We start from the raw sequence: 26,117 nt of genomic DNA on the forward strand, positions 1-26,117 counted from the left end.
TTGGCCTCACCCATGCTCACAAAATGGGGCCTGTCTATTTAACATATACTATAAGTACAGCGGGAACATTGGTTAAAAGAACTTCCTCTTAAAAGGGGAACAAGCAGTGTAAACAGAATAATCTTGTGATACTACTGCATAAAGTGCCAGGACTAATACTATTGAAATGGTTTGGCACCAAGAAATGTTTTCTTATGTAGGTATAACCAATAGGCAGCAGCGCTACATCTAAAGTAATACTTGCACTAAGTGAGAGATTAAGGTAGAACAGACTTTACTAGAAATATATTCAATATCCATAAAGACACATTATCACAGTCCTTTCTCCATGATCTAACTTCTACAAATTCAGATAAACAAAACTTAAACTCGAGCTATACAGCACCATCTAGCAACCCTAAATAATATTACAATGCCATCTCACAAAAGAAGAGAGAGAAAAATTAAAGTTTATTATTAAAAAAAGATGTGTACATTCTTAAAACAAATATTTCAGGACACTGCTATTTAACATAAGACAATATTACTCAAATATAGCCTTTATGTTTATAGATTAGTCACTTGGGTGGATTTTCTTTCCATCATGGCCAGCATGGGTTAGCATCAAGGCTGTCTGTGTCTTTTGGCTTCTTTGGATTCTGGCACCAAAGTTAATGTATGGTTAAAGGTGTAGTAAAGTCCTGCTGGAGAAAGAAATTGCATCGATTCTGAAAACAGATCTGATAAGGTAGAACTCAAACCAACTGGATTACAATTAGCTTCCTGTTGTGAGCTAATGTCTGTGATGATGTCTAAACATTCTTCTAGGGTCCCGCTATATCAGAGAGACGTTTGGTGTGTGTAACTTGGGGCCAGGATTGTGCATGCACATTTTCTCTCTCGTGCCCAGCTGGTGGAGAGGTAAGGCTTTAGTGTTCCTGTGACCAGAGTCCCAGGGGAGCCAACTGAGGTCACTCAACTAGGGTGAACTGCAAAGAATGGGGCAGACAATCCCCAACACTGGTGGATATTCCAATATTGAGATTTACCAAGCCAGCACAAAACAGCCTCTATAATACCTCATTGGTTACCCAAAAGCCAACAACATAGTTCCTTTTAAAATAACCCAGCCTCAGGCTTCCACCCAGACACCCAATTCAAATATGATGAGGATCACTGAAAATCTTATTCATCATATAAAAAAGTTCTACCAATCCCAAAGGATCGGACACATTACTACCCACGTTAATGAATATTCCAGATCTTACCCAAATACCTGCTTACAGCCAATTCTTATTAACTAAACTAAAATTTATTGAAAAAGAAAAGATAGAGAGCATTCGTTAAAAGATTACTGTACATACAGACATGAGTACAGTCTTGAGATTCAGATTCATAGCAGAGATGGTGACCTTTGTAGTTGCAAAGAGTTATTTCAGCAATAGTTCATAGGTTATAGTCCAATGTTTATATTTCAGGGTAGTCCAGTCAGAACTGGACTCAGTCCTTATGGCTTTGGCTTCCTCTGCATGAAACCTCAGGCAGATCTGAGATAAAAAAGGATCAGGACCCAAGGGTCTTTTTTTACAGTTTTCTAGCAGCCACTTGACCATACAGTCCTGGGTGAACAATAGGCTTTCGATGTAACCTTCTGTTTCCTAAACTTCACCCGTAATTAACTACATGGATTAACATAAGGTAATTTATCCATGAAGCAGTTCATCACAAACTTTAGAGAGATACATAGACAATGACATTATTGCACCCAAGATTAATCTAAATGTTAATATTCCCTTTTGATCTCTGAATCAACAGCTATAGTGACAGACAGGAACTGTCTGTTTACATGGTGAACATTTAACCAACTACAATTAAACCCATACAATTAGTATCACCTTTAATTTTCTACCAATACAGGTTTGCATTTCAAAGTTCTAGCCAATCTAGCATCGAATGGCCCTAATTACCATTCACATACTTTCTAACATGTCTTTAAAGGTGGGCTTTGGGTTAGTTAGCCTGCAAACTGTTTAACCCTTTCTGGCCATGCATTACACTTTGTATAAGATTTGTTGCAATTATATAACAGTGGTAGCAATAATGATTTGCATGGTTAAATTTTAATTAGACAACATCACAGTTCCTCTTGTAATTTCTGCCCTCACAAAATGTATATAGCCTTATGCTTTTCTTGAACTGTAGCTGGGCCAGTGACCTTTAGCTTTAAAAGTTGATTTGTGGAGGACAAAATTTAACCTAAATGATGACCCAGTAGTTGATCAGGTGATCCCATGCCATCAGCTAGTGTGCTCCTGTGCTCTAGCATAGCTATATATATGTCCTTGTCTTAAACTACTGGGTCCCAACAACTTGCAAGGGCTTATGGCACCACCTGAATCTCTATGTAATAGTGTAGGCAACAACGATTTTCGACCCAAGACTTTCATGTGGCACTGAGTAGCAACTTTGTCTCATATCATCACTAGTGGGGGTGAGGAGGGCCTGGTGGCTTTGCAGTCCCCACATTCATTTCAGGTTTCCTATGAGGCAAAGCAGGCCATCTACTTTCCCATCCTGAATTAGTGAGACAGGAAGGCTGCCTGCTCCTGCTGGCTAACTGGACTGAGGGATGCTCCAGAACACCTTGCATGAGTAGCCTGGGCAACCTGAATATTATTCTGGGGGCCTGTGATCAAAACCCAGAGATTTTGGTTTGCTAAAGTCATATAAACGGAAGGCAGTGAGTTCTGCACAGCTCTATTTAAGGGAGGTTCATAAGAGAATTGGGGAAGGAGTTTCCCCTTGAAATAAATTACAATCAAACCATACCCTAAAATGGAATGGTGAGTGAGAGAGAGAATGTCACGGTTGTTTTCTTTTTTCATCCTAGATGAGTAAGTGACCTAAGAAAGACAGGAGTTGAAAGTAAAACTGTAGAAACATAACTTTCCCAAAAACTCCACGGAAGTAAAAGAATAGACTGGAGCAGTGTTGAAATACTGTGGAACAGCAAAATCAAATGTTTAAATGGGCCAGAGTTAGGTCCCAACCAAAACCCCACACATTTTAAGAAAGTTTCTCTGTGAACTTTGCAGGTTAGGCCCGTATCTGAAACTAACTCAGGCTAATTTCACAAAGGCAATTAGAGGCCATTTTGCTTTTTACAAGCTACCGTATTACCGCCAAGCAGCCACAGAAGAGTAGATAATCTGAATATTGTATCTTGTAAGCATTTGGAGCTTTACGCACTTCCGCAGTGAAAATTAACTTAAACTGATTTTCCTTTTAGAGGAGCGTAGTTTGGGTTTTAGAAATAAAGGACTTTAGTAGTAAGGCAGCAATTATTTAATTTTCTGATTGATTAAATTGCTCAGTAAGTCACTGAACCAGTTCCTTCCAGTGACTCTGATGTGGTGATTAAAATAGGTTTCATTATCCCATGATGTGCTGTGTCGGTGACTGATATGGTACATTTCTTGATGGCATTAATTAAGAACAAGAGTAAATTCCTTGCATCGCTGAAATAGCCAGATTAGAAAGAAAGCATCTGCAAGGTCTAAATAGCACTTGCTCAGATATGCTTCACATATTATAGCGCCTGCTTTGTGCTGTGTATTCACCAACCTGAGATCTTGACATTAATGTGCAAACAAAGGAAGTTTCATTTAACAAGAAGGGTTTTACTTACCTTAATTAGTGAACAGAACTAACTTGGAGCACCTACTATCTTCAAAAGATACTCAGGGCTGTTGGGTTCTTTCTCTGGCTTGGACACTGATGTGCTGTGTGACATTAGGCATCTAATAACCTTTCTGTAGCTCAGGTTTCAGAGTAGCAGCCGTGTTAGTCGGTATTCACAAAAAGAAAAGGAGTACTTGTGGCACCTTAGAGACTAACAAATTTATTTGAGCATAAGCTTTCATGAGCTACAGCTCACGAGCATAAGCTTTCGTGAGCTACAGCTCACTTCAAGTGAGCTGTAGCTCACGAAAGCTTATGCTCAAATAAATTTGTTAGTCTCTAAGGTGCCACAAAGACTCTTTTTCTTTCTGTAGCTCAGTTTGCCTGTACGTAAAATGATGCCTTTGAGGCATTTGACGAGGTTTACTTTACCTACCTTGCAGTCAATATTTAAGGCTTAATGAATATTTCCAAAGTACTTTTAGATTCTCATATGAAAGGTGATCTAGAAATGCAAAGTATCAGGTTTGGTAAAATAAGATATGGACTCCTATGGACAAACTCTGGATCTGGATCTCAAACACCCAACATTTGGAGATGTTTGAATCTGTAATTTTAGTTTGTCCCACAATAAAAAGAATTTGCAAAATTCAGATACAGCCCCAGGTTTGGATTTTGAACAATTCCAAGGCTTTTGGTTAGGGCCCATCTCCAGAAAAAATAAAATCAAATCACAATCTTCACCCAAACCTCTACGTGATCTGAACCCAAAATTTTTGAGGTTTAAAAAAGTTTGGTTAACTTTTTATTTTGTTGCCTTTGGCTGGGACAAGAAATGGAAGTGCTGAAATACCATAAGAGAGGCCAGTCTCATGGTATTTCTGTCCCAGATGAAACTAGGAAATGCTAAGTCTTGTGAAGACGTTTCAAGGACTTATTGGACTACCCAGATTAAAGACGTTCAGATAAGCATCCAACGCTCTGAATGCTTGTTAAAACAAAACAAAAGAGCCAAACTTTTGAGTTTCACCATATCACTACAAAATACTTACCTTATGCCCCAGCACAGAGATGCCTCCAACTGGAAATGACATTTAGCTTCCAAATTGGTTTGGCCCCTCCCTGCTGTGGATGGCAAGAATAACCCCAAAACCTAAAATTCATCTATGGACTTGCTATGAGCCTCCTATTCATGAAAGGGGAATTGGGATTCTGTAATGTTGTCTCAGCACGGACAGTTCTGTTTTCTACTAAAGCTCCACTCTAAGCACAGAATATCTGTGTGTTTCTCTCTCCACTCTCTTTAAAGGAACAGACAAGTTTTAAAAACAATCCTATTAAAAAAATGTTCTTCCCTACATTATTAATGACAAGGTGGATGTGGATTGAAAAGTAAATTCCGCTTACTGTCATTTATGCTGTTTGTTTAGTTTTTGCACTTCCTTAAGCTTAGAAAATGAAAGCCAGAGAGCGTTTATATATTTTCATGCACTAGTAAAAAACTGCAATTTGTTTTATGAACATTGCAGGGGAATGTTTAAAACTAAACACGGACTGTTTTCGCTGCAATTTTAAAAAAAATCCATGCAAATGTTTATACCACTATATAGAGTTGTAATTTTTTTTTAACATAAATCCTGGGTTTATGTCACCCGATAGTGTCCTTTTAATACAGGAGTTTCCAAATGAGGAATTGTTTGTTTTGTCACCTGACCTTCTGTTACTTGATAAAGAAGGGAAAGGGTGTTTTGACGATAACATTGAGGACACTTTCCTAATTACTTAAAGAACAGGGAGAAGGGATCATTAACATGATAAATGAAAGCTGCGTTAGCTGTTATTACAGGGTATGTGGATTTTTCCTCAAAGGGGGAAGGGGAAAACCATTTCCTGTCACACAAGTTGCAATCAGCTGTAGATCATATTAACTTGCAGCTTTAAAATAAAGATCCTGAGTATCCTATCCTACAGACAAGACTGAAGCAGTGAAGTGAAGATTTCATATGAAAAAATTACAACACTGGTTGAAAATGCATGTTACAGCACGCATAACACCCTCTCCAAATAACATACAGGCAACTGAATCAAAGACCTCACACCTACTGTTTGCCTGAAGAGGGCTTTAATAACTAGCCAAGTCAAGTTCCCCATGACGGCTGAAAAGCATCAAGAGAAACAAACCTAGTTTTGGCTTAAATTTGGATTTAATCTACTCCCTCTTCTCCTTGGATTTCTGTGACTTCATACATTTCTTTCCTTCAACATGTATTTGCAACCCACTCTTCTGCAGGACTTGGGATTCTTTTAAAACCTCCATAGCTATTCTTCAGTTCTGTGGTCCCATTTCAGATATCCCAGAGAAAATATATTTTGGGGGAAGTCCAGTATAGTTAGTGTTTTTCAGGAGTGTCAAGGATTGCACGGGAACATTATGAGTTGGAAGCCACTATGAGCCATTATGAGCTGTTTCAAGCCACTGTCACCTAACATGAGATGTTGTATCTGGGAGGAGACACCACTTGGCACAATAAGGGGACAGCATTCCAAAACCTGTCACAAAAACATTGGCACAGTAGCAATTAAATTAGCCAGACAAGGAGATGAGCATCTCCTTTGCAGGTAGTACCCTATGTTCACAAGCAGTTGCTTTGTGTGCTTGTGATTAAAAAAATATAAGTTAAACTCTGCATCCAGCCAATAAAGGTGCAGTACCCTAATTTTTCAAAGACTGATATCAAGGGCATCTTGTCCTGTATGGCCCAAAAAGGAAAATATTTCAGATTTTCTAAAATTCAGCAAATCTGCTCATCATCTACCTCTCTCTGACAGGTTCAGAGCCCTGATGATTTCTTCATGTCCTCCTCTAGATTGTAGGAGTTATGCTTATCCAATCAAAGAACAGAAAAAACGGATGTGACTTACATGGCCAATCACAACTAATAAGCACCCCTCAAACTTTGAGCATAGACCAGGGGTGGGCAAACATCTGGGAATAGAAATTGTATGGCAGGCCATCAATGCTCACAAAATTGGGGTTGGGGTGTCGGAGGGGGTGAGGGCTCTGTTTGGGGGTGCAGGCTCCAGGGTGGGGCCAGAAATGAGGAGTTCAGGGTGCAGGAGGGAGCTCCGAGCTGGGGTGGAGGAGTGGGGTGCAGGGGGTGGTGAGGGCTCTGGCTGGGAGTGCGGGCTCTGGGGTGGGGCTGGGGATGAGGGGTTTGGGGTGCAGGAGGGTGCTCCAGGCTGGGATCGAGGGGTTCAGAAGGTGGGAGGGGGATCAGGGCTCGGGTTGGGGTGTGGGGAGAGGCTCAGCGCTGCAGGCTCTGTGCTTACCTCAAGTGACTCCCGGAAGCAGCAGCATGTCCCTTCTCCAGCTCCTACACGGAGGCGCAGTCAGGCGGTTCTGCATGCTTCCCCATCCACAGGCACCGCTCCCACAGCTCCCATTGGCGCGCCAGAGGGCGCCATAGGAGCAGGGCCATTGGAGCAGGTAGGAGCCGGAGCGGGGCCATATTGTGGCTTCCAGGAGCTGTGTGGAGCAGCCCCTGACCCTGCTCCCTGGCTGAAGCACCGGAGTGGGGCAAGCCCTAGACCCCACTCACCAGCAGGAGCTTGAGGGCCAGCTTAAAATGGCCTGCAGGCCGTATTTGCCCACCCCTGGCATAGAGAGTGATCTGTTCACAATAATCCAGAGAGAAAAAACAAAAACATTGGTTCAAATTTACTCAACAAGTGAGTTTCAGGACAATGTGACCTGTGCATGAACATTCAACAAGCCAAAGAGGGGACCAAATGCATTGACTAAATTATTTGCTGGTACTTATTTCATCAGTTGTAACTCAACTATGGTAATATAATATTTTGAATGTTGTTATTTAACATATTGGCGTAGTCACAACCAGGTGGCCCCATTTTGCTAGGCAGACTACAAAAGATGTCACAAATGAGAGTCTCTGCCCCAAAGACTGTTATGCTATACCACTGTTTTAGAGAATCTCCAGAAAGACAGTACAGACGCTCCCCGGGTTACGCAAGACCCAACTTATGCAAATTCGCACTTATGGAAAAAGTTCCATAAGCCAGAAATAGGATTTTTGAAATTTTTGCGTAATATATAGGTATACATTTCCGACTTACGCAGAATTCAAGTTACGCAAGGCTTTCCGGAACGGAATGATTATGTAAGTTGGGGGGGCGCCTGTACATAGTTAACATGTCAAGCATTTCAAAAAGGATCTGGGGATGTTCTCCCCCCAAAGACTTTTATAATTGTTAATAAGAAATGTTTTGGTATAGTATATAGTTGAAAGCAAAGAGTTTATTACTGGTGGCTCTGGATTCTGAATTAAATGCAAAAGGCAGGAAAGTCTCATGTGGATTTCCAAAGATATTGAAATGTACAAGATACCAATACAGCACTTATTTAATGTGTTCTGTTGCAGCGTGTAGTGTTCTCCTGTCTAATATTTAATTTTTATGATCATAGTATATTCATGGCAGGTAATATCAGCAATTTTCTTAACTTATAAAATATCACTCTGATCAAACTGGTAACATTGTTATCAGCAATCAGGGCAAGGTTTCAACCATATTTAGAATGAAAATCAATCTGATTATTTTTAAACCAAACCTCAATTATGTGTTTTCCAAAATAGCAACAGACAGACCTTAAAAGGGTCAGAGGTCCAATTGGGATGTTTATCTGAATGTTCTGAGGTCTGCCAAGCTGGAGTGGAAACTTTGCAGTAACAAGTTGTCTTAAAATGTTTTCTGAAGCTTCCTGCTTTCTGTCACGCCAGAAATTCCAGGAGAGCAGCCTTTCTTCAGAACTGTGATAATTCTACTCTGATCTTGACCCAGGAAGTGCAGAGGTACAAGAAAAAGACAGACAATGCAGAGAGAAAATGAATACTTTTTCAAAAGCTTGCAATAGGTTTAAAATCAAGTTTTGGATTACTTCTTATTTTAACTGAGTCTGTTCACTTATCCTTAAAAAACTACAGCTGTCTTTTAAGTAGTGTGAAAAATCCATGCTACGCCCTTGGACACAGGTAATAAGAATACACAGCAATTTATCTACTGTTAGCACTTCCACGTATGCTCCTGTTTATACTATGGGAGAACTTTGGAAGGTGAGAATTTTGGCACAGTACACTAAACAAAGAAAAGACTGAAGTAAGGGCGATGTAAATCTAAGCTAAAAGTTTGGTATGAATTGACAGAGGCTTTATCGATGCTGGAGAAATTAACTGGAGTAAATACTGATTGTTCCCCCTTAGCCAATTAAACGCACCTGGAGTCCACACTCAAATGCACTTCAATCAGTTGTCACAGGGGCTACCACTGCAGGATGTTACCTCCAGAATCTGTAGGGATAAAGTGTCTCCTTAGTTCACCAGCTATCACCTCTCTCCCTCCTGCCATGCCTCCAGAAATGCCTCCTGCAACCATTTTCTCTACTCCACCAACAACTCTTTCCCTGCTTTTGCAGGCCCTGATTTGCATAACAGAGGATAAGCATAACATGGCCAAGGGCATGCTGCAAGAAACCAGGGATAAAAGCTGTATATGAGTCAAAGGTGTGTTTAGCAGACCTGATTTATAGATGTTAGGCACTTTCCTAGAGCATCCTTGAGGAAAATGAGTAGAACATTGTTTCTGAGTCAATTAGTTATTTGAAAATTAACAAACCCACTTTCCCTCCAGGAAAGGAGGCAAATAATCTCTCCTCATTATACACTCAAGTGCTGGTGCAAGCCAGAAAGAAGATATCACCAAAGAAAACTCAGAGGTGGTTTGAATGCATAAACAAAATCTGTTCATTTAAAAAAATGGTACTAATACTGTAGAAAAGTCAATGTCTGGTGTGGAGGTTAAATTGTCTTTGTGTAATATTGATTTACATAATCATTTTTTGTTGTTAACTTGCACTGCCTTTTCCCTTTGTTAATACCACCTCCATATTGCCTTTATACACTTAGTACACACGCCCATATGCTACCTCAGCAATACAAAACAGAGAAAGATGGTAGGTAAGGAGCTCCCAATTCAGGAAATCTCATTTAATTGAAATAACAGATTTTGGAGGGAGTGATAGGCCATGTACAGGGAGAGCTGATGTGTGTTACTCCCTTCTCTTCTGTGCTGCCAGTGGCACTTTGTTTTGAGAGAGAAGGATACAAGCAGTTCCTCATGGCTTATTAACCTCTGGAGGGGCACATGCAGTATTCAAGTGTCAACCAGGATCCTACAGTCAGGTATTGGCTTTGTATGTACTGTATTTATGTATGACGTTGCCCTCTAACAGCTGCCAAACAGAATGGATAAAGGACCTACTAGCACTGTCAGCTAACGGAAATCTCCTTTAGCATAAGTAGCCTGTGTTTTTGGAGCTGAAGAACCAGGGTAAATGTTGCAGCTTCACAGGGAGTGAATGTGTGTGTTTACACAATAATTGTGCTCCATCTGCAGCAAAAGGATTCCTCACCTAATGTGCCGGGCAAAACTTCAATACAGTGTGGATGTGCACCCCTTAGAGTCATACACGTGCTGCTTTTGTGGATAAGCATAAAAATATCCATAAGGTGCTAGAATGATTAAATCAAGAGCATAACAAAGTCCCAGATGATGTTTTATAAGTATAAAAAGACATCCCTGCCCATATTTCAGTTTCATTTCAAACCTGCACATACTTGCCAAATCCCCTCCTACATGTCCCTTTGCAGCCACATAATGTCAATATTTTTCTTTTTTTCAAATCAGCTGCTCATTCTACAAACAAATGCCCATAGTCCTATGGTTGCAGAGAAAAGAAACCTGCGTAGATACCTTATGAACTGAGTTCTCTGTGTATCGTAACTCATTTTATTCTAAGTACAAGCAGGTATCAATAGCCCGTTGTGTCTCAAAATCCTCCTGTGATCTATTCCAAGTCCTTGCACCCAAATGAAAACAAAAAAATATATATTCAGTATAACCTTCATTAACTAATGTAAAACCATCATCCTTAACTCAGTCTGGTTATTGGGGCACATAAGACAGGTCATAGTTATTTGCACTATTGGTGAGTTGAAGACAGAATTTTTGCCTTAAATCTAAATTCCTTCACTTTTGCTGTTTTAAAATCAAGCTCGTTGTGTTATTTAAGCATCATTTTGTCCCTCAGTTTCATTAGATTTCTTTTTGGCTTAGAAGTGAAGAGGGGAGAAAGAGAAAATGCCTCTGACATTACAGATAAACCAAGGAGCCCAAAATGTAAGCCCTTTACAAGAATGTTCAAATCTTGGATACTCAGCTCATGCCTATATGCGAGCATCCAAATGTAGGTCTTGGACTTCATGTTAAAGAACCCACTTTTGAAAATTCAGCTCCTAGCACACATTACGAATATTATAGATTCCCCCTTATTAGAATGCAAATACATTCAGATGGGATTCATGGGTTATTGTGGATAAATTTTCCCAAAATTCACTGTGATAGAATATAGTTCTGGAGCAGAAAGGCAAGCGCTGTCTAAGGGATGCAAACTGCCCCCAGTGTTTTATTGAAACTCCTATTGAAAGCCATGAATGTTCTACACATGCCATAATATGGATCACAAGTGACAGTGAATTTGAATGAAATTGTCCTGGGTATTAAGAAAACATTTCATGATTCACACTGCTCCAGTCTAGTGTGTTTTGTGTGCTATAATTACCTATGGTGTAGACATAGCCTCAGTTTCTACTGCCAATCCAAGGAATAATGTACTCCCTCAAATCAAATCCCTGGCTGCTGTGATGGCGCTAGACACACACTCTCCATATCTACTTCTCTCCACTAGAATTCCAGGACTGAAAAGACATAGGGGCTTGTCTTCACTACAGAGCTAAATCATAGAATCTCAGGGTTGGAAGGGACCTCAGGAGGTCATCTAGTCTAACCCCCTGCTAAAAGCAGGACCAGTCCCCAGTTTTTGCCCCACATCCCTAAATGGCCCCCTCAAGGATTGAACTCACAACCCTGGGTTTAGCAGGCCAATGCTCAAACCACGGAGCTATCCCTCCCCCCGATGCAATGGCATCAATTTAGCAGGTCTAGTGAAGACACTCCCAATTGATGAGAGAGCGGTCTCCCATCGATTTGTGTATTCCACCTCAATGAGAGGCAGCAGCCATGTTGGCGGGAGAGCATCTTCCATCAACATAGCGTAGTGTGGACCCCGCGGTAAGTAGCTCTAAGCTACGTCGATTTGAGTTACGCTACCAACGTAACTCAAATTGCGTAGCTTAGATTGACCAGCAGCGGTAGGGTAGACCAGACCACAGCGTTGACTTCTGAAGCAAAAGTAAAAGGAAGGAGAGTGACAATTTCACAATCACTTGCATTCAGTGTAAAGGTCAGATGGAGATCTGGTTAGAAGGAGTTCTGGCAACTGCTAGCTTTAATGGACAAAGCAAAATGTTTCCATGCCTGTAAATTTTAAACATGTGAGCTGAGATTGTGACAGTAACATAATCTAGGCAAAGAAGGGAATAGGAAAATTGGAGGTGGAGAGGAGAAGAGACTGATGAAGGATTAACTTTGGAATTAAGCCTAAAAGAATTTTGGTCTCCAGGAACTGAGCTAGATTCCAGCAATTTATCAAAAATCATGATATAAAAGAAAAATTCACAACCAGTCTTTGGGCTCCTCCCACACACTGTTCTCTCCCAATAACTGGTGTGGCTTTTGATAGACATTCCCCCAAAAGGCAGGGTTTAAAAAAAGAAAGACAAGAAAAGTGAAATGACTAATTTTTAAAAGGGCGATAAAATTTGGGCAGATACCGGTGAATCAAGTCGGAAGCTTTAGCGATCATGCTGCTACTATAATGCTATTACTTTTTGCTCTTTCGACAACACGAGGCTTCCAGTTGCCCTTCAAGCTACAGCCACTATGCAATTACACATTATTAAAGGTCCTTGGGATATTTGGAACAATCTCCTGTGCAATGGAATGGTGTGACTTAGGGATTCAGTAACTCATACTCAATGTCCTCAGCAAAATATATATCATCTTTGTTTGCTCATTTTGTGCCCTTCAGTAGCCCTGAGGTTTGGTGGCTATTGGATCACATGAGGAGGAAACTCCACCCAGAAAACTCCCAAAATGTAAATTTTTAACACCATTCCTGACATTTAAGCCAACACAAACCTGTGAAATGTGTCTGTTTCTTTGCAGCGCCAATATAGACTTTAGATACTAATTTTAGAATATTATAAAGACCTCTCTAAAAAGTGCCAGGAAAGTGTTTTAGATACATATTTTTAATATTCATAAGCTTGAAAAGGTCAAATTTCACAGAAGAACCAATGCTCAGCACAAATAGCACAAAATGGCAAGAGATGCCCTCACCACATGCATGTTTTCTAAAATCTTCTCTACATAACAAATTCAGTGATGTACAGTGGAATTGCTCATCTCAAATAATGATAGGCATGCCCTAAAAAGAACTTTCCATTTTCAGCCAATCCCCTGTAAACCCCATCTTTAAAAAAAAAACATGCTTACCCCCACTTGCCTCTAACCACTGCCGTATATTTTCCTTTGGCCTCTCAACTTACAGTGACTACAGAGGGAACATTGAAACTGACTACACATGAAGTGCTGTTAAATGCACAAATTAAACAACTTTAATTTCTCTAATAGTAAACTTAGCTGTTACTTCTAACAATACTAGGGTAAAATAAATGCCAGACTAAGTCCTCTTCCTTATGAAAACAATTTCATTTTCCTTGTCAAATTCATCCATATAGGAAATTCTAGGGAAGCAAAATCATTCTGGTATTCAGTAAAGAGAGCATATGACTACTGTACAACTTGAATAAAGTATATTCCCTTTTAAATGTTCCCTGGCATCAGTTCAGTTTTTTTTAATTCTAAATTTAACTTCTTAGCATCACTGCACAGGGATTGGTTATGGGGAAACACCAAACAATATGACAGAGTAGGCAGCCAATTTTACCGTTTGTTTTTTTTTTCAAAATGGGTCATGCACTAGATTTTGTGCACTGAAAATGTATCCTTAGGTGGGTTTAGGCCGCTAATGAAGTTTTGCTTTTTCTGGTAATTTATTATCACAGTGATCTCGAGCAGATTGTATTGCAGAGGCTGCACACAAAAAAATAAACATCACAACTTGGAAACTCATTAAGAAGCCGTGCTGAACTTTTATAAGCGCCAATTTCCGGGTGCATATAACAAAGAGCATGCAATCTTGTTCCAGACCATGAGAACTGAATTCTGATGATGATTCACAACGGACACTCCAGGGCAACTCATCTTACCATGGGGATGGCATAGAGTCTAATGGCTCTGGTTCACTTACTGTTTACCATCTAAGAGCACTGTACACACTCATTCACTATCCACATGGGAAAGAGAAGAATTTAATTTTTTTAAAACCACACGCAACATTACATAAAATCCAAGGAAGATGTCATTAAAGAGGACAGTGTTGTTGCAGCTGTGTTGGTCGCAGGATATGAGAGAGACAAGGTGGATGAGTTAATATCTTTTACTGGACCAATTTCTGTTGATGAAAAAGACATGCTCTTGAACTCCGCAGAGCTCTTCTTTAGTTCAGAAGCCTGGCTCTTTCACCAATAGAGTCCAATAAAAGATATTATCTCACCCACTTTGTCTCTCTCATTGAAGAGAACAGTGTCAGTCAGTATTAGATTGATCCAACATTAGATCCCAAATTGGGTGCACAAGGTTTCCCAGCAAATGTGGGGGAAAGAGAACTACAAACAGATGCTACAGCCAGAAAAGTTCATTTAGAAACTTAATATCTAGATCTTTTAACTTCTGAGTTCAACACATACTGGCTTCAGTTCTGTTCGGAAAGAGATCGAGTAGACCAGAGGGTCTGATTGTCACATTTCCAAATTCAGAATGCAAAGTATACTTTCATTGTAATCCAAAGGGATATAGAAGCATGAATGATTAACAAAAGCTGGGAGTTTCATTTTGTCTGATTTCCTGAAGTTTACCTTGCAGCATCAAAAAAGTTGGTCAGGTTTTTGTTGATTGCGTGCCTTATCTGTTTTGGAACTATCCATCTATCTAAAGAACATGGCACTAACAGTGCTGATACAATTATTCCAGGAAAATGCAACTCATATAATGAAAAGATTTAACCTACCCAAAGATGACAATTCTGCGTCAAATAACGCTGGACCTAAAAAGCTTTTTGTGGGTCTTTCAGTGTATAATAATATTGTCCCAATATAACTGTTAAGTAATATGAGCAAAGAATACTTAGAACTGGAATAACCAACTATTTTATCTCCTGGATGTGTACAGCCTTTTACTAGCAAACAGGAATCCCAAAGTGACTCCTGGACCTGTCACTTGTTGTACATCAGTGAAGTATATCAGCAGGTGGAAAAAAAGTCCTTATTTTAAAAGAGCTTGTTGCTATATTTATGTATTTGTTGTGTATTTGCATTATCATCACACCTAGGAGCCCCAGTCATGGACCATGGACTGCTGTGCTAAGCGCTGTACAAACACAGAACAAAAAGTCAGTCCCTGCCCTGAAGAGCTTACAGTCTAAATCCCGTCTGACCTAAACTGGTAAAACAAAGTGCATGTTAGCCTCTCCATTAAACACCATAAGGCATCATTCAGAAAGTTGAAACCTCAGAAGATCCTTAGTGAGGATTATTTCAACTTCAGCACAGCAAAGCCCTCTCATATGTACTTAGTTTGGACTTATTCACCTTCCAAAAGAGCAGTGAAAGTCAAATTTAAGTATTTCTCTTAATCCTTACACAAGTTTTGCCACAGGACACATTACTGTTCACATGGGGTATTTATGTGAGCCCCATGACTGTTGTATCTGAACACCTCCTACTCTTTAATGTGCTTATTCTCACAACACCTCTATGGGGTAGGGAACTGAGGCACAGAGAGACTAAGTGACTTAACCAAGGTCATACAGGAAGCCTATGATAGAGCAGGGACTTGAACTCAGGTCTTCTAAGCTAGTAGCTTAACCACTGCACCATACTTCATCTCTGTAATACACCTATACACCGTTACTTCTAAAGCTAAAGTATAACTTGTGCACGCACACTCCTAAGAGAGAGATTTTATTCCTGAATCTGAACAGCAAAGAATGCGGCATTAAGAGTATTGTGGTTTCTTGCGAGTTTCAGAGAAGACTTACAAAATTATGAAATTTTCAATGTTTTCTTTTTAAACAGTGGGGAAAGTTGTCCTTGAGCTCCAGCATGATGGTTTTTGTACTAATTACTTTCCACAGATACAACACACTCAGGGGAAATTGGCACCAAGAAAAAGGTGAAAAGACTGTTAAGCTTTCAGAGATATTTCCATGCATCCAGGCTGTTGCGTGGAATTGTACCACAAGCCTCTCTGTACTTACTGGATGAAGACTACCTTGGACAAGCAAGGGTAAGAGACATCTCCAAATCCCCAATCCTTGAAAATATCTTGCTGAAGAACATCATTTTATAATTTGCTTTTCTGAAAAACAAATGGGTGGATGAACTGGCTAAAATTACCCACTCTAATTTCACCCACCAACAAATGTACTATACTTTCCCATGGGTTTTATGATCATAGCATTAAGGAATGAGCATCAGAGTGACAAGGAAATGTTTAGACCGGATGCCAAAGTTTCAAACTCAGCCAGCCCAAATTACAATCTGGAATTGTTAAGTGGTGAACATATATTTGTATGCCTGAAGGATCCCTAAGTGAGTTACAAATGTAAGCAGATATAAAACTATACATAGGATTAATTTCATCCGCCAAGGAAATGCAGCCACCTCTGCAACAACTATTTAACAGTTCATAGTAACACTACAGGACAGTTTAGGCTAGAAAGTGAAGAATGCTACTTGAAAAGAGAACTCCTAGTATGCAAAATACAATTACCTGATTCTTCAACCCTTACTCACACTGATTAGCATTTACCCAAATGATTGGTCCTATTGATGTCATTAAGATTACTCACATGAGTAAGCGTTGCTCAGTGCAAGAAAGGGTCACAAATTGTGGCCCCCACTTGGGAATCTGGACAGTGTTAGGTGCTGCAGGAATAGCATGACAACATAGAATTTGCCATATTAGGTCATGCAGCTGATCCAGGTTCAAAATCCTGAATGCACCTACTCAAGTGTGCAATGCTGTACATGGTGGGTGGTACTGCTAGACTCCTCTCAGAGACTGCATACAGCATGAGATTAAAGGTTATTCCTGTGTTTGCCTGTCTGGATAGTACAGCTAAATTTTTTAAGAGGGCATATCTCTTCTAAGGAACTAAGACAAAATGCAAGAATCAAGTCCTCAGGAGAACTCACATTGTATGAGTATAGCAGAGTGGTCACCAGCTTCTGCCCTGAAGAGCTTGAAATCAGCCCTGGGAGAGGGCTGAGGCTGTGAGAGGGCTGCTGCTAGAGAAAGCAGCAAGCCTCCGCTGATTGGGGAAACAGCCACAGCTGTGGTCACGCCCCAGTCAGGCCCAGCTGGCCTTTATAAGAGGGCTGTGGGCCAGGAGGAAAGAGCCTCTCTCTAGATGTTGAGAGGGAGGGGGCCTGACTGCTGGGAGCTGAGCAGGGTATTTATCAGTGGAGCGGAGCTGGGGAGCTCTGGCCTGAGAAACCCCCAGACTGCAGGCCTTGATGAAGGCCTAGGAAAAGGGTACTGGGGTTGCAGAAGTAGCAGGTCCAGACCCTCCTTGCTGATGATGAGTGGCAATTATACTGCAGTCTGCCCCAGGAAGCGGGGGCTAGATGGTGACTGGCAGTAGCCAAAGACTGATGTGAGGTGGGGATAGAGGTTGGGGGGTCCCCTGGTGGGGGGAGACTCAGATCTGTGGGGGTACTGCCAGGGGGCAGCACCCCAGCTTGAAAGGGGCACTGGGGTCTGGAAGGGAGTCGGAGCCCAGCGGCAAGCAGGACACTGGCCTGCAGAGGGTGCTGCAGAGGCTGGAAATGCTAATTCCCTGGATGACCTGCAGGAGTGAGTCCAGCCCCATTAAAATGAGTCACTTTGAAAAATTCAGAGCTAATTTGGGGCAATAAAGGAAGGCTGCAAAAAGTTGTACAGCGATGGACCTGTGCAAAATGGCAAAATGTTTTCTTTGATTTTTCACATTCTTCCTGCTTCAGCTGGAGAATATTTTCTGCAGGGTCTCATTTACTGTACTTCTGTCAAGTAAAAGGGGAAGAGGATTTCTTACCCAGTGGAATAACACTTGGCTCTTGAAGGCAGAGACATTGCTATGTTAATCCAATTTCAAATGCATCTGTATAGCTCTCAAGAAGAGAATTTTTGAAGCTGCAGCAGCTACACTGATGATTGATTAATGTACAGTAATAATTATTTAAATCTGCTTCACAGTCTGACATAAGTCATTTTGCTTTTCATGTTTGCATTTTCAGCACATGCTATCCAAAGTGGGAATGTGGGATTTTGACATTTTCTTGTTTGACCGTTTGACAAATGGTAAGTCATAAAGTAACAACAAAAAAACCCAAATATTTGTTGTCCTACAATCCATCTCATACAATTATTCTAGGAATTCTTAATTATTTTGGTAGACTCTTCTTGTATGTACATACATTTAAATGGGAATTGTAGGGTGCTCGGCTCCTTACAAGATCACACCATTAAACATTTTCAGAACATTCATAATTGTGTTATATTTAAATGTATCCCATATCTATAAATTTAATTTTTTCATATTTGTCATGGCCACCTTTTATTTATGTATTGTAAAATGGTAACTACTTACTTTTTTTTTTTAAAATGGCACGTTCCACTGTGAAAAATGCACAAGTGCTTTAAAAAATCTGTTGTTCATTTCAGATCATTATAATGTGCACTGGCCCTATATAGCCCACCTACACTGGGATGATCCTCCCATGATCAGCTGCACTGACTTCAGGGCCAGACTCCATCAGCCATGAATTTTTATTAATATAAAATGGTTTTGGTCTGAATTATGCTTTATTTATATTTGTCAGGATAGGATATTAATTCTTCTCTCATTCAGTAATGCCATAATTATGAATTGCCAGTAAAATGTGTGTTAATGTCTATATTTGATTCTATACATACAACCACACACATCTAGACAATGAAGTAGCACAGGTCAGTTAAGAGTAGAGGAGGGATTCAGAGCCTGGTGGGGAAGGGGGAGGTATGACCACCCTATCCCTTCCACACTGCAAAATGGGAGGGGCTTCCCTATTAGATGCCAAGTAGATTGGGAGTAGAGGCAGAGCTGAAGTATGGAAAAAGCTGGGATTCACTGATTCAGAGGATTACTTATTAGCCCTCTGGCAGTAGAAAGTATGAGGAAAGGTGTGTAAATGACAAAGAAAGCAAAAATGTAATCATGCTGACTTGCTGAAATTACATTGAATATACTTCATTATCTTCCCGTGCTACCATCGTATAGCACTACAGCTGAAGGATCAAGAAAATGTCTCTGTCCTTTTGACTAAAATCTGTTTCCTCTTCATACATTCATTATCCTTCAATCCTGAATCACAAACAGTGAGAAAAGACTCTCTTTAAACCTTTCCTTATATCATTGTACTTTTGTATAATTTTAATTTTCATTCAGTTCCATGAACATTGCAAATGGATTATTATAGAATTACACATACTCTTCCTAAATAGCTTGCCAAGATGAATACCAATGTAGGGCTCAATTCTGCCATTATTACCTGTACTGAACTCTTACTGAAGTTAGTGTGAATTTATGGGGGGATTGAGTCCTTGCTAGGTTGAAACTCATTTTCGCTGCATAAGATTGCATTGTTACTGTCGGATCCAATTACAGCAATGTGCTGAACTGGATGCATGGATTATTCATATGTTTGTACATTCGTTTAGGAAATAAAGTTCAACTAATTGTAAACTGCTGACTTCTCTATAATTTGTTTGGCTTTTAATACTAATTAGCTTTGGCCATGTACTTAACTAATTGAGATGAACTGACACTATAATTAGGGCTTCTCATTTTAGGTTTTAACTGATAAATAACAATAAAACACTTGCAATTTAAAAAAAATGAACTTGATGTTTATCAAATAAGCACTGGAGAAACACCAGAAATGGTTACTAAGTAATCATATTGATTTCACTCCTTTTCCAGGGCAGTGTGTTTATATAGGCTCCCTGGCTTGTATCTAAGGGCTTGTCTACATGGAACAGTAAACTGGATATGTGGATGTGATTTCTAAAGCACACTAACGTGCATTAATTGGTCCATGTAAACCCTGCTGGTGTGCACTAAAGGTGTGCTTTAATGTAGTGCTGTTTGAAACAGTACTTCATGTATGTACAAAGAGAGCCCTGAAAAATCCTGTTTTTTGGACATTTATATAGAACTCAAAAGTTACTAAAATTTTGGAAAATGAAATTAATAAACCCTGAGCAATAGAAGCCCTAGCTATAGTTCACTGGGAACATTGTGCTATGTTCAAGTGTTAAAACCATCAACCTCATCATCTGCATAGACTCCTGAAGTGGCCCTTGTTTGTGAAGTCACAGTTGTGCTCGTACTGAGAGGTTTCCTTCCTAGTAGGTCTCTTCTGGGCATTGCTTTGTGAATTCATTACATGTATAATGCAGAAATAGGAAAGTGATTTCCAGTACACTATAAACTACACTTAAGAGAGAATATCTCAAAGGTGAATTCCGCTGACATTGTCCATACAGGACCAAGTTCTGATCCTGCAAATACATTGTGATGAATAACTTTACTCCCATGCACAAAGTTACTTATGTGCATAAATTAGGGTTGCCAACCCTCCAGCATTGCCCTGGAGTCTCCAAGAATTAAAGATTTTAGGGTCATGTGATGAAACCCCCAGGAATACGTCCAACCAAAATTGACAGCCGTAGCATAAGTGTTGGAAGGATCAGCTCTCAAGAGATTGAATCAGTTCAGACCATTAGAAAATAAGCAAGATCTTGTTTGTGCATGGTTGTCACTGCATTATTTATCCGCTGTTAAAATAAGATAACAAGTGTTCTATATTTTCAGGAAACAGCCTGGTAACATTGCTGTGCCACCTCTTCAATGTGCATGGGCTTATTCACCACTTCCAGTTAGACATGGTTACATTACATAGGTTTTTAGGTAAGTCCTTTCTTCAACTTTATCGTCAAGGCATTTTACAGCTTAGGTAGGATGCAAACATGGCACTGTCTTGCTTCAATTATATTTTATAATATTGCTGACATTTGCAATATTATATATATATTCTTGCAAATGTTAACAATTGAACATTTCTGTAAAATACACTAACTTTACTTTACAAGCAGTAAAGTCTCAGACCAATTGAAGTCAATGGTGAGACTTCAGTGGACTTTGGATTGGTCTCTAAACCAGTCTTTCATCAGCGCAGATAAAACTGAACTACTGATTTTTAAAAAAATCAACCACCTTATACTGAGCCACACACAGACTGGGTAGGCCCACACAGACAGAACCACACACACACACACACAGTAGAATCAATCCAAATACATCTCAGTGGAAATGGAACTGTAGTGCAGTGTTGTTGTTTTAGTGATTTATAGAGCAGCTAAGAGCCTATTTACAAAATTTAACAAATTATATCAAGCTGTCTACACTGGATAGCACTGATGAAAGCCGCGGCTGCTGCTGCCGCCACTGCCAACAGAAATATTAGCCCCCATGTTGTCAGGGTACCAAAGAAAGAAAGAAAGCCAAAGACAAGTAAGTCCATTAATCGTGTCCTGTCAGAGTTTCAAAGGTAGTGTCCTGCCAGTGAGAGAGCGCAGCTGCCGCTCCTGGAAAGTGTAAACTCTGCAACAGTCAGAAGGGTACCACAAACACCAAAGTACCTCGACCTATTTAACTGCCACGACTGACTGTACAGGGTAAGAAGCAGCCTCTCAGATCACTCAATCTGAAATTATACATGGCTTAAAGAATAATCATCAACACCTTCAGATGTGTATATTTGATATATAGTCATGCAGTGCTAGCTATAAAAAAACCGTACTGAAATAGTATATACACAGCAGTAATTGTCTCTAGCAACTTGTATAAAAGACCAAAACCAATAATTACAACAAAAGCCCTATGCCAGAAGGAATTACCAGTGAGTGATTCTCTTTTGTGCCACATACACATACTCAATTCTTAGCCTCACATGAGGTGTCTCTGTCCCAGTCAGTACAATGTGCATTCCATCCTTCTGGCAATTAATAGCTAGGGAAGTCTCATGCTAGAGATTTCCTTGTCTCCCTGATACATTTTGGAGACCCGAGTTGCCAGGAAAGCCATTCAATAGCAATGAGTCAATGCCACTGGAATTTTGCTTCTGATCCCTCTCCCAGCTTAAGAGGACATCGTCCTTAGAGAGGAGGGTGATTTGGACAATGTTATAATACAGCCTTTGCATATACAATGTCACTTTGCCTTGAGATGGCACAGTGGATTGCCTAGTGTTGAAATGTGCTACCACATGGCACAACCAAATTTCAGGAGCAAACCTCAGTGATTTCTTGTGCCAACAGGAGCTGAGAGAAGGCTGTAAAGTCGGATCTCAATCTTCCAGGTGGAAAGTTAGTTTCTAGTGCTGGAATTGGTAAAACAAGAGGGACTGGGATTTTAAAATGCAAGGATAGAGATGACTAAAAATATTCCAGGAATTTCCACTTGGATTACCAAAATACTGTATTTCTGAGGCCCTGCCTAAAGGACATGAGCACACCTTTGTCCATGGATAATCAATCAACAACTCCCCCCACCCCCCTCAACCGACCCAGTCTCCCGCCTCTGCTGTGACATAGGTACTGCCTTAATGACATATTACTCACGTACCACAGCGGCCTAAAATAATTACACTCTACTGTGTATAATTTTGCCTCCCTTGCTCCCACCCTTATTTTACTTCTAAATGAGAGCCTTCACTAAGGCAAGAAAAGCTTGATTTATGAACTAGCCCAGAATCCTCTAGGGCCTCACAAATCCTTTCAAGCAATTTTTTTTCCTCCAAAGGCATCTTAGTAAGAGTGCTAAGCCAGGCAAGATGTAGACATTTGAAGAAAATCCCCAGATCCCTGAGCATAACCCCAACTCTTGTTTTAACCCCAGTTTCCAAGAGTGATCATGGTGTTGAGACAGATCATCTTTTCCCTGTTTTGCTTTCTAGTTATGGTTCAAGAAGATTATCACAGCCAAAACCCGTACCACAACGCGGTCCACGCTGCTGACGTCACTCAAGCTATGCACTGCTATCTAAAGGAGCCCAAGGTAATAACAAATGAAAACAATAGGACTTTGCACTGACAGAGCTTGTCAAATAGGAGTTTCAAATCATTGTACCAAGATAGATAAAATAGCTATTTTGTAGATGGGGAAAATAGTTAAGCCACTTAAACTCACCATGACTCAAGCTTACGCAGCTACTCAGTAGCAAAATCAGAAACAGAGTCCAGTTGCCTGATTCTGATCTCACTTGAATTGGTGTAAACAAAGGGCAATTCTGTTGAAGTCAATGGAGTGTTACCCAGGTATAAGTGAGAGTGGAATCAGGCCCTATGTTTCATGAGTCACAGTCCTCTAGACTAACCACAAGACCATGCTGCCTCTAAATACACAGGATAGCTGACATCTGGAATCTACAGGGCACATTTGTTTCTCATTGCAGGGCACCTTATTCAAATCAGAGCACGTTTATCATCATATTAGTAATAAATAACTGGCACTCAGCAACAGAAAGGCTTGGGAGCTTGTTCCAAATCATAACGAGAATGATCTTCCACTCTGCTTCTAAATGACATGAAAGGTATTTCAGAAAGGATTGTGGCCAACATTTTCAAACTTGGGTGTGTGAAGTTAGACAGCTAAATCAGGTCTATTATTTAGGTGTCTGAATCTGGATTGAGATGCCTAACATTAAGCAGACAACTTTGAAAACTTTGGCCTTTGTACACTGATACACTGATAATACAGTGCTTTACTAGTAGTGTAATGTACCTCTAACATTTTCAAGTAGTTCTCGATGGCAGAGTTGATGTTATACAATATGTTACAGTGGTAGTTGTATCTGTTTCTAAACTGGATCTTTGAGACTAAATATCAGTATTTTTATAGAAGCTACCGTGGTTTTTTTAACCTGTTAACTGCTCATACTAACATAAAAACTATTATAATAATGAGTCAGCATATAACCAAGTAGATTTTAACTCTTACCAGTACATCGACTCACTGGAGGGACACAAAGGGGAGCACCAGCTAAAGGGGGGGGGCGTGACCTCCCCACGTGACCCCCCATGTGACTCCTCCGCACCCCGCCCCCAACTCCATCCCACATTATTGCGGGGGGAGGGGGGCTCTGTCCTCCCGCTGCGCCGGCTCCCCCTGGCATTCGGCTGCTCTTCCTGGCAACCAGGCCCTGGAGTCATGCCCGGATGCTGCCTGGTGCAGCACAGCAGCTGCCTGGGAGGGTGCCTGGCTCTTCCAGGCAGCCGCTGTGCTGCACCGGGCAGCGTCCCAGGCAGCGTGACTGGAAGCGGAGAGGTTCTGGCCTTCTGGCTCTGGCCCCGCCCCTTCCTCTCTCCACCTGGGCCGGCGGGGGCACTTGAGCCTGGGAAGGGTCACTTGACCCTTTGTGTCCCTCCCACCAGTTGCCAGCCCGACCCCGACCCCCCCTCACAAAAAATGTTCCGTGACTAGAGCCCTGTGCGGATACAAATGTATACCCGTGGATACGGATATCCGCAGATAGAAATCGGTATCCACTGAACCACAGGGCTCTCCTGGGAACCTCGGCAGTGAAAGGAGAAGATCATGGGGCCACCAGGCAGCCTCATGCCGGCAGCTCCTCCGGCACAGCTGTACTCTCTCCAGCCCTGCCCACAGCCCTGGTCTCCAGCAAGGCTGTAGAGATCCCAGACAGGAGAGACAGCTGCGTGGAAGGGCTGGGGGTGGTACAGCCGCTGTGGAGGAGCTGCTGGCATGGGGTCGCCATGTTCTGCTCCTTTCACCACTGCAGTTCCCAGGAGAGCCCTGCGGTGTTCAGCAGATTCCGAATGTGTCTTTCCGGTACGGTATATCGGCAATAAATATCTTAATGGTACGGCGTACCTGACTGTACTGGCTTACTTGCACCACTGCATTACAGCCTGATAGTTTTGATAGATACAAACTGTGTAATGACCCATACCTGTGGATGGCTGTGTATAAATGGTTATCTCAGATGATAGCATTGTAAATTGAACTATAAAACCAAACAATTACATGATGTTGGAGTTGCTTTGATTTTCTTGCTAAAAGAATTGTTTGCCTGTTTGTGCTAATGTTGTGGTCAATTTTGTGTGGTCCAGCTTGCCAACTTCCTCACCCCTCTGGACATTATGCTTGGACTGCTCGCTGCTGCAGCTCACGATGTAGACCATCCAGGGGTCAATCAACAATTTTTGATCAAAACCAACCACCACCTTGCCAGCTTATACCAGGTGAGACTGTGCTTCTGGGGGTGGGGGGTTTAAGATGGACTTAGGGCATTGCTGCAATGCATTTTCAGGTTGAGGCTGTGGTTTCAAGTCTAGCTGAATCACAAATGTTACAAGTTTGGCAATTTCAGCATAGATCCTCAGTACACATTTGTTTGCATCGCAAAACTACCACTGCAACTGAGCAATAGGGTGCAAATACCAATTTCTGTTCAGGACAGTATTAGTGCTGAAAAGGCAGCAAGGCTGGGAAGATTTCTGAGTGGGTGGGCTGGGGTAAGATTGTATAGATTTGTGGCTTAAAATCAACAGTCTTCTAAAAATTCCTTCCCAACCCCACATATGGCGATCAGTTAGACCCTGAGCATGTGAGCAAGAACCAGCCAGCCAGGTACCAGAGAGAGAGAGAGAGAGTGCTTGGTGCCACCTAAAGCCCTGGCCCACCCCTTCCAATGTCCCATCTCCAGAAATGGCCATTCCTTCAGAGGAAGGAGACCAAAACCAAACAAACTCAGAATACAGTGGGGGGTGGGAGGAGTGGGAAGAGAGAGAATCCCTTCCTGACCCTTGCGGGAGACCAGGTGAAGCCCTGAAGCATGAGATTTTAGGAACCTAAGATATAAACCAGAAGGGACTCCTGTGGCTGCCGAGCACTGCCCCCAACACCACAGGCAACTTTGTCATACAGTCCTACTCATAAATGTGTCCAGCTCTCTCTTAAAACTAATTAAGTTGTAAATCCATATTATTTATGTGCATATATCTATGTATATAATCCATATATACAATATGTAATATCCATATTATTCATGCACATATAAATCCATGTATGTTTACAGGTGTGTTTTATATGTCCGCTTTGGCTACTGTACTTAACTTTTTAGGGTATGTCTTCACTGCCCGCCGGATCGGCGGGCAGCGATCAATCCAGCAGGGATCGATTTATCGCGTCAAGT

The 26,117-nt window shown here is 41.1% G+C and overlaps 1 protein-coding gene and 1 long non-coding RNA gene across 6 annotated transcripts in view; one reads left to right on the forward strand and one right to left on the reverse strand.

Annotated features, from left to right (window-relative positions):
• Positions 1-26,117, forward strand: part of PDE7B (phosphodiesterase 7B) — a 277,534-nt gene that overhangs the window by 225,982 nt on the left and 25,435 nt on the right. For all 5 annotated transcript variants that reach the window (XR_006289612.1, XM_027820564.3, XM_043542966.1 and 2 more), the window contains 5 exons: positions 15,950-16,101; positions 18,096-18,159; positions 20,714-20,809; positions 22,857-22,957; positions 25,033-25,164. Coding sequence is in view for 4 of the 5 variants with exons in the window: in XM_027820564.3 (XP_027676365.1) it covers positions 15,950-16,101; positions 18,096-18,159; positions 20,714-20,809; positions 22,857-22,957; positions 25,033-25,164 (545 nt within the window). In the remaining variant the exon portion in view is untranslated. The remainder of the gene's footprint in view (positions 1-15,949; positions 16,102-18,095; positions 18,160-20,713; positions 20,810-22,856; positions 22,958-25,032; positions 25,165-26,117) is intronic.
• Positions 433-17,187, reverse strand: LOC122465059. The gene is made up of 3 exons (XR_006289613.1): positions 17,013-17,187; positions 16,073-16,173; positions 433-683 (listed from the first exon to the last, which is right to left on the reverse strand). It is a non-coding gene; the product is annotated as an uncharacterized LOC122465059 (long non-coding RNA).

This window comes from Chelonia mydas, chromosome 3 (assembly GCF_015237465.2).
Source record: "Chelonia mydas isolate rCheMyd1 chromosome 3, rCheMyd1.pri.v2, whole genome shotgun sequence".
NCBI classification, from domain to species: domain Eukaryota; kingdom Metazoa; phylum Chordata; order Testudines; family Cheloniidae; genus Chelonia; species Chelonia mydas.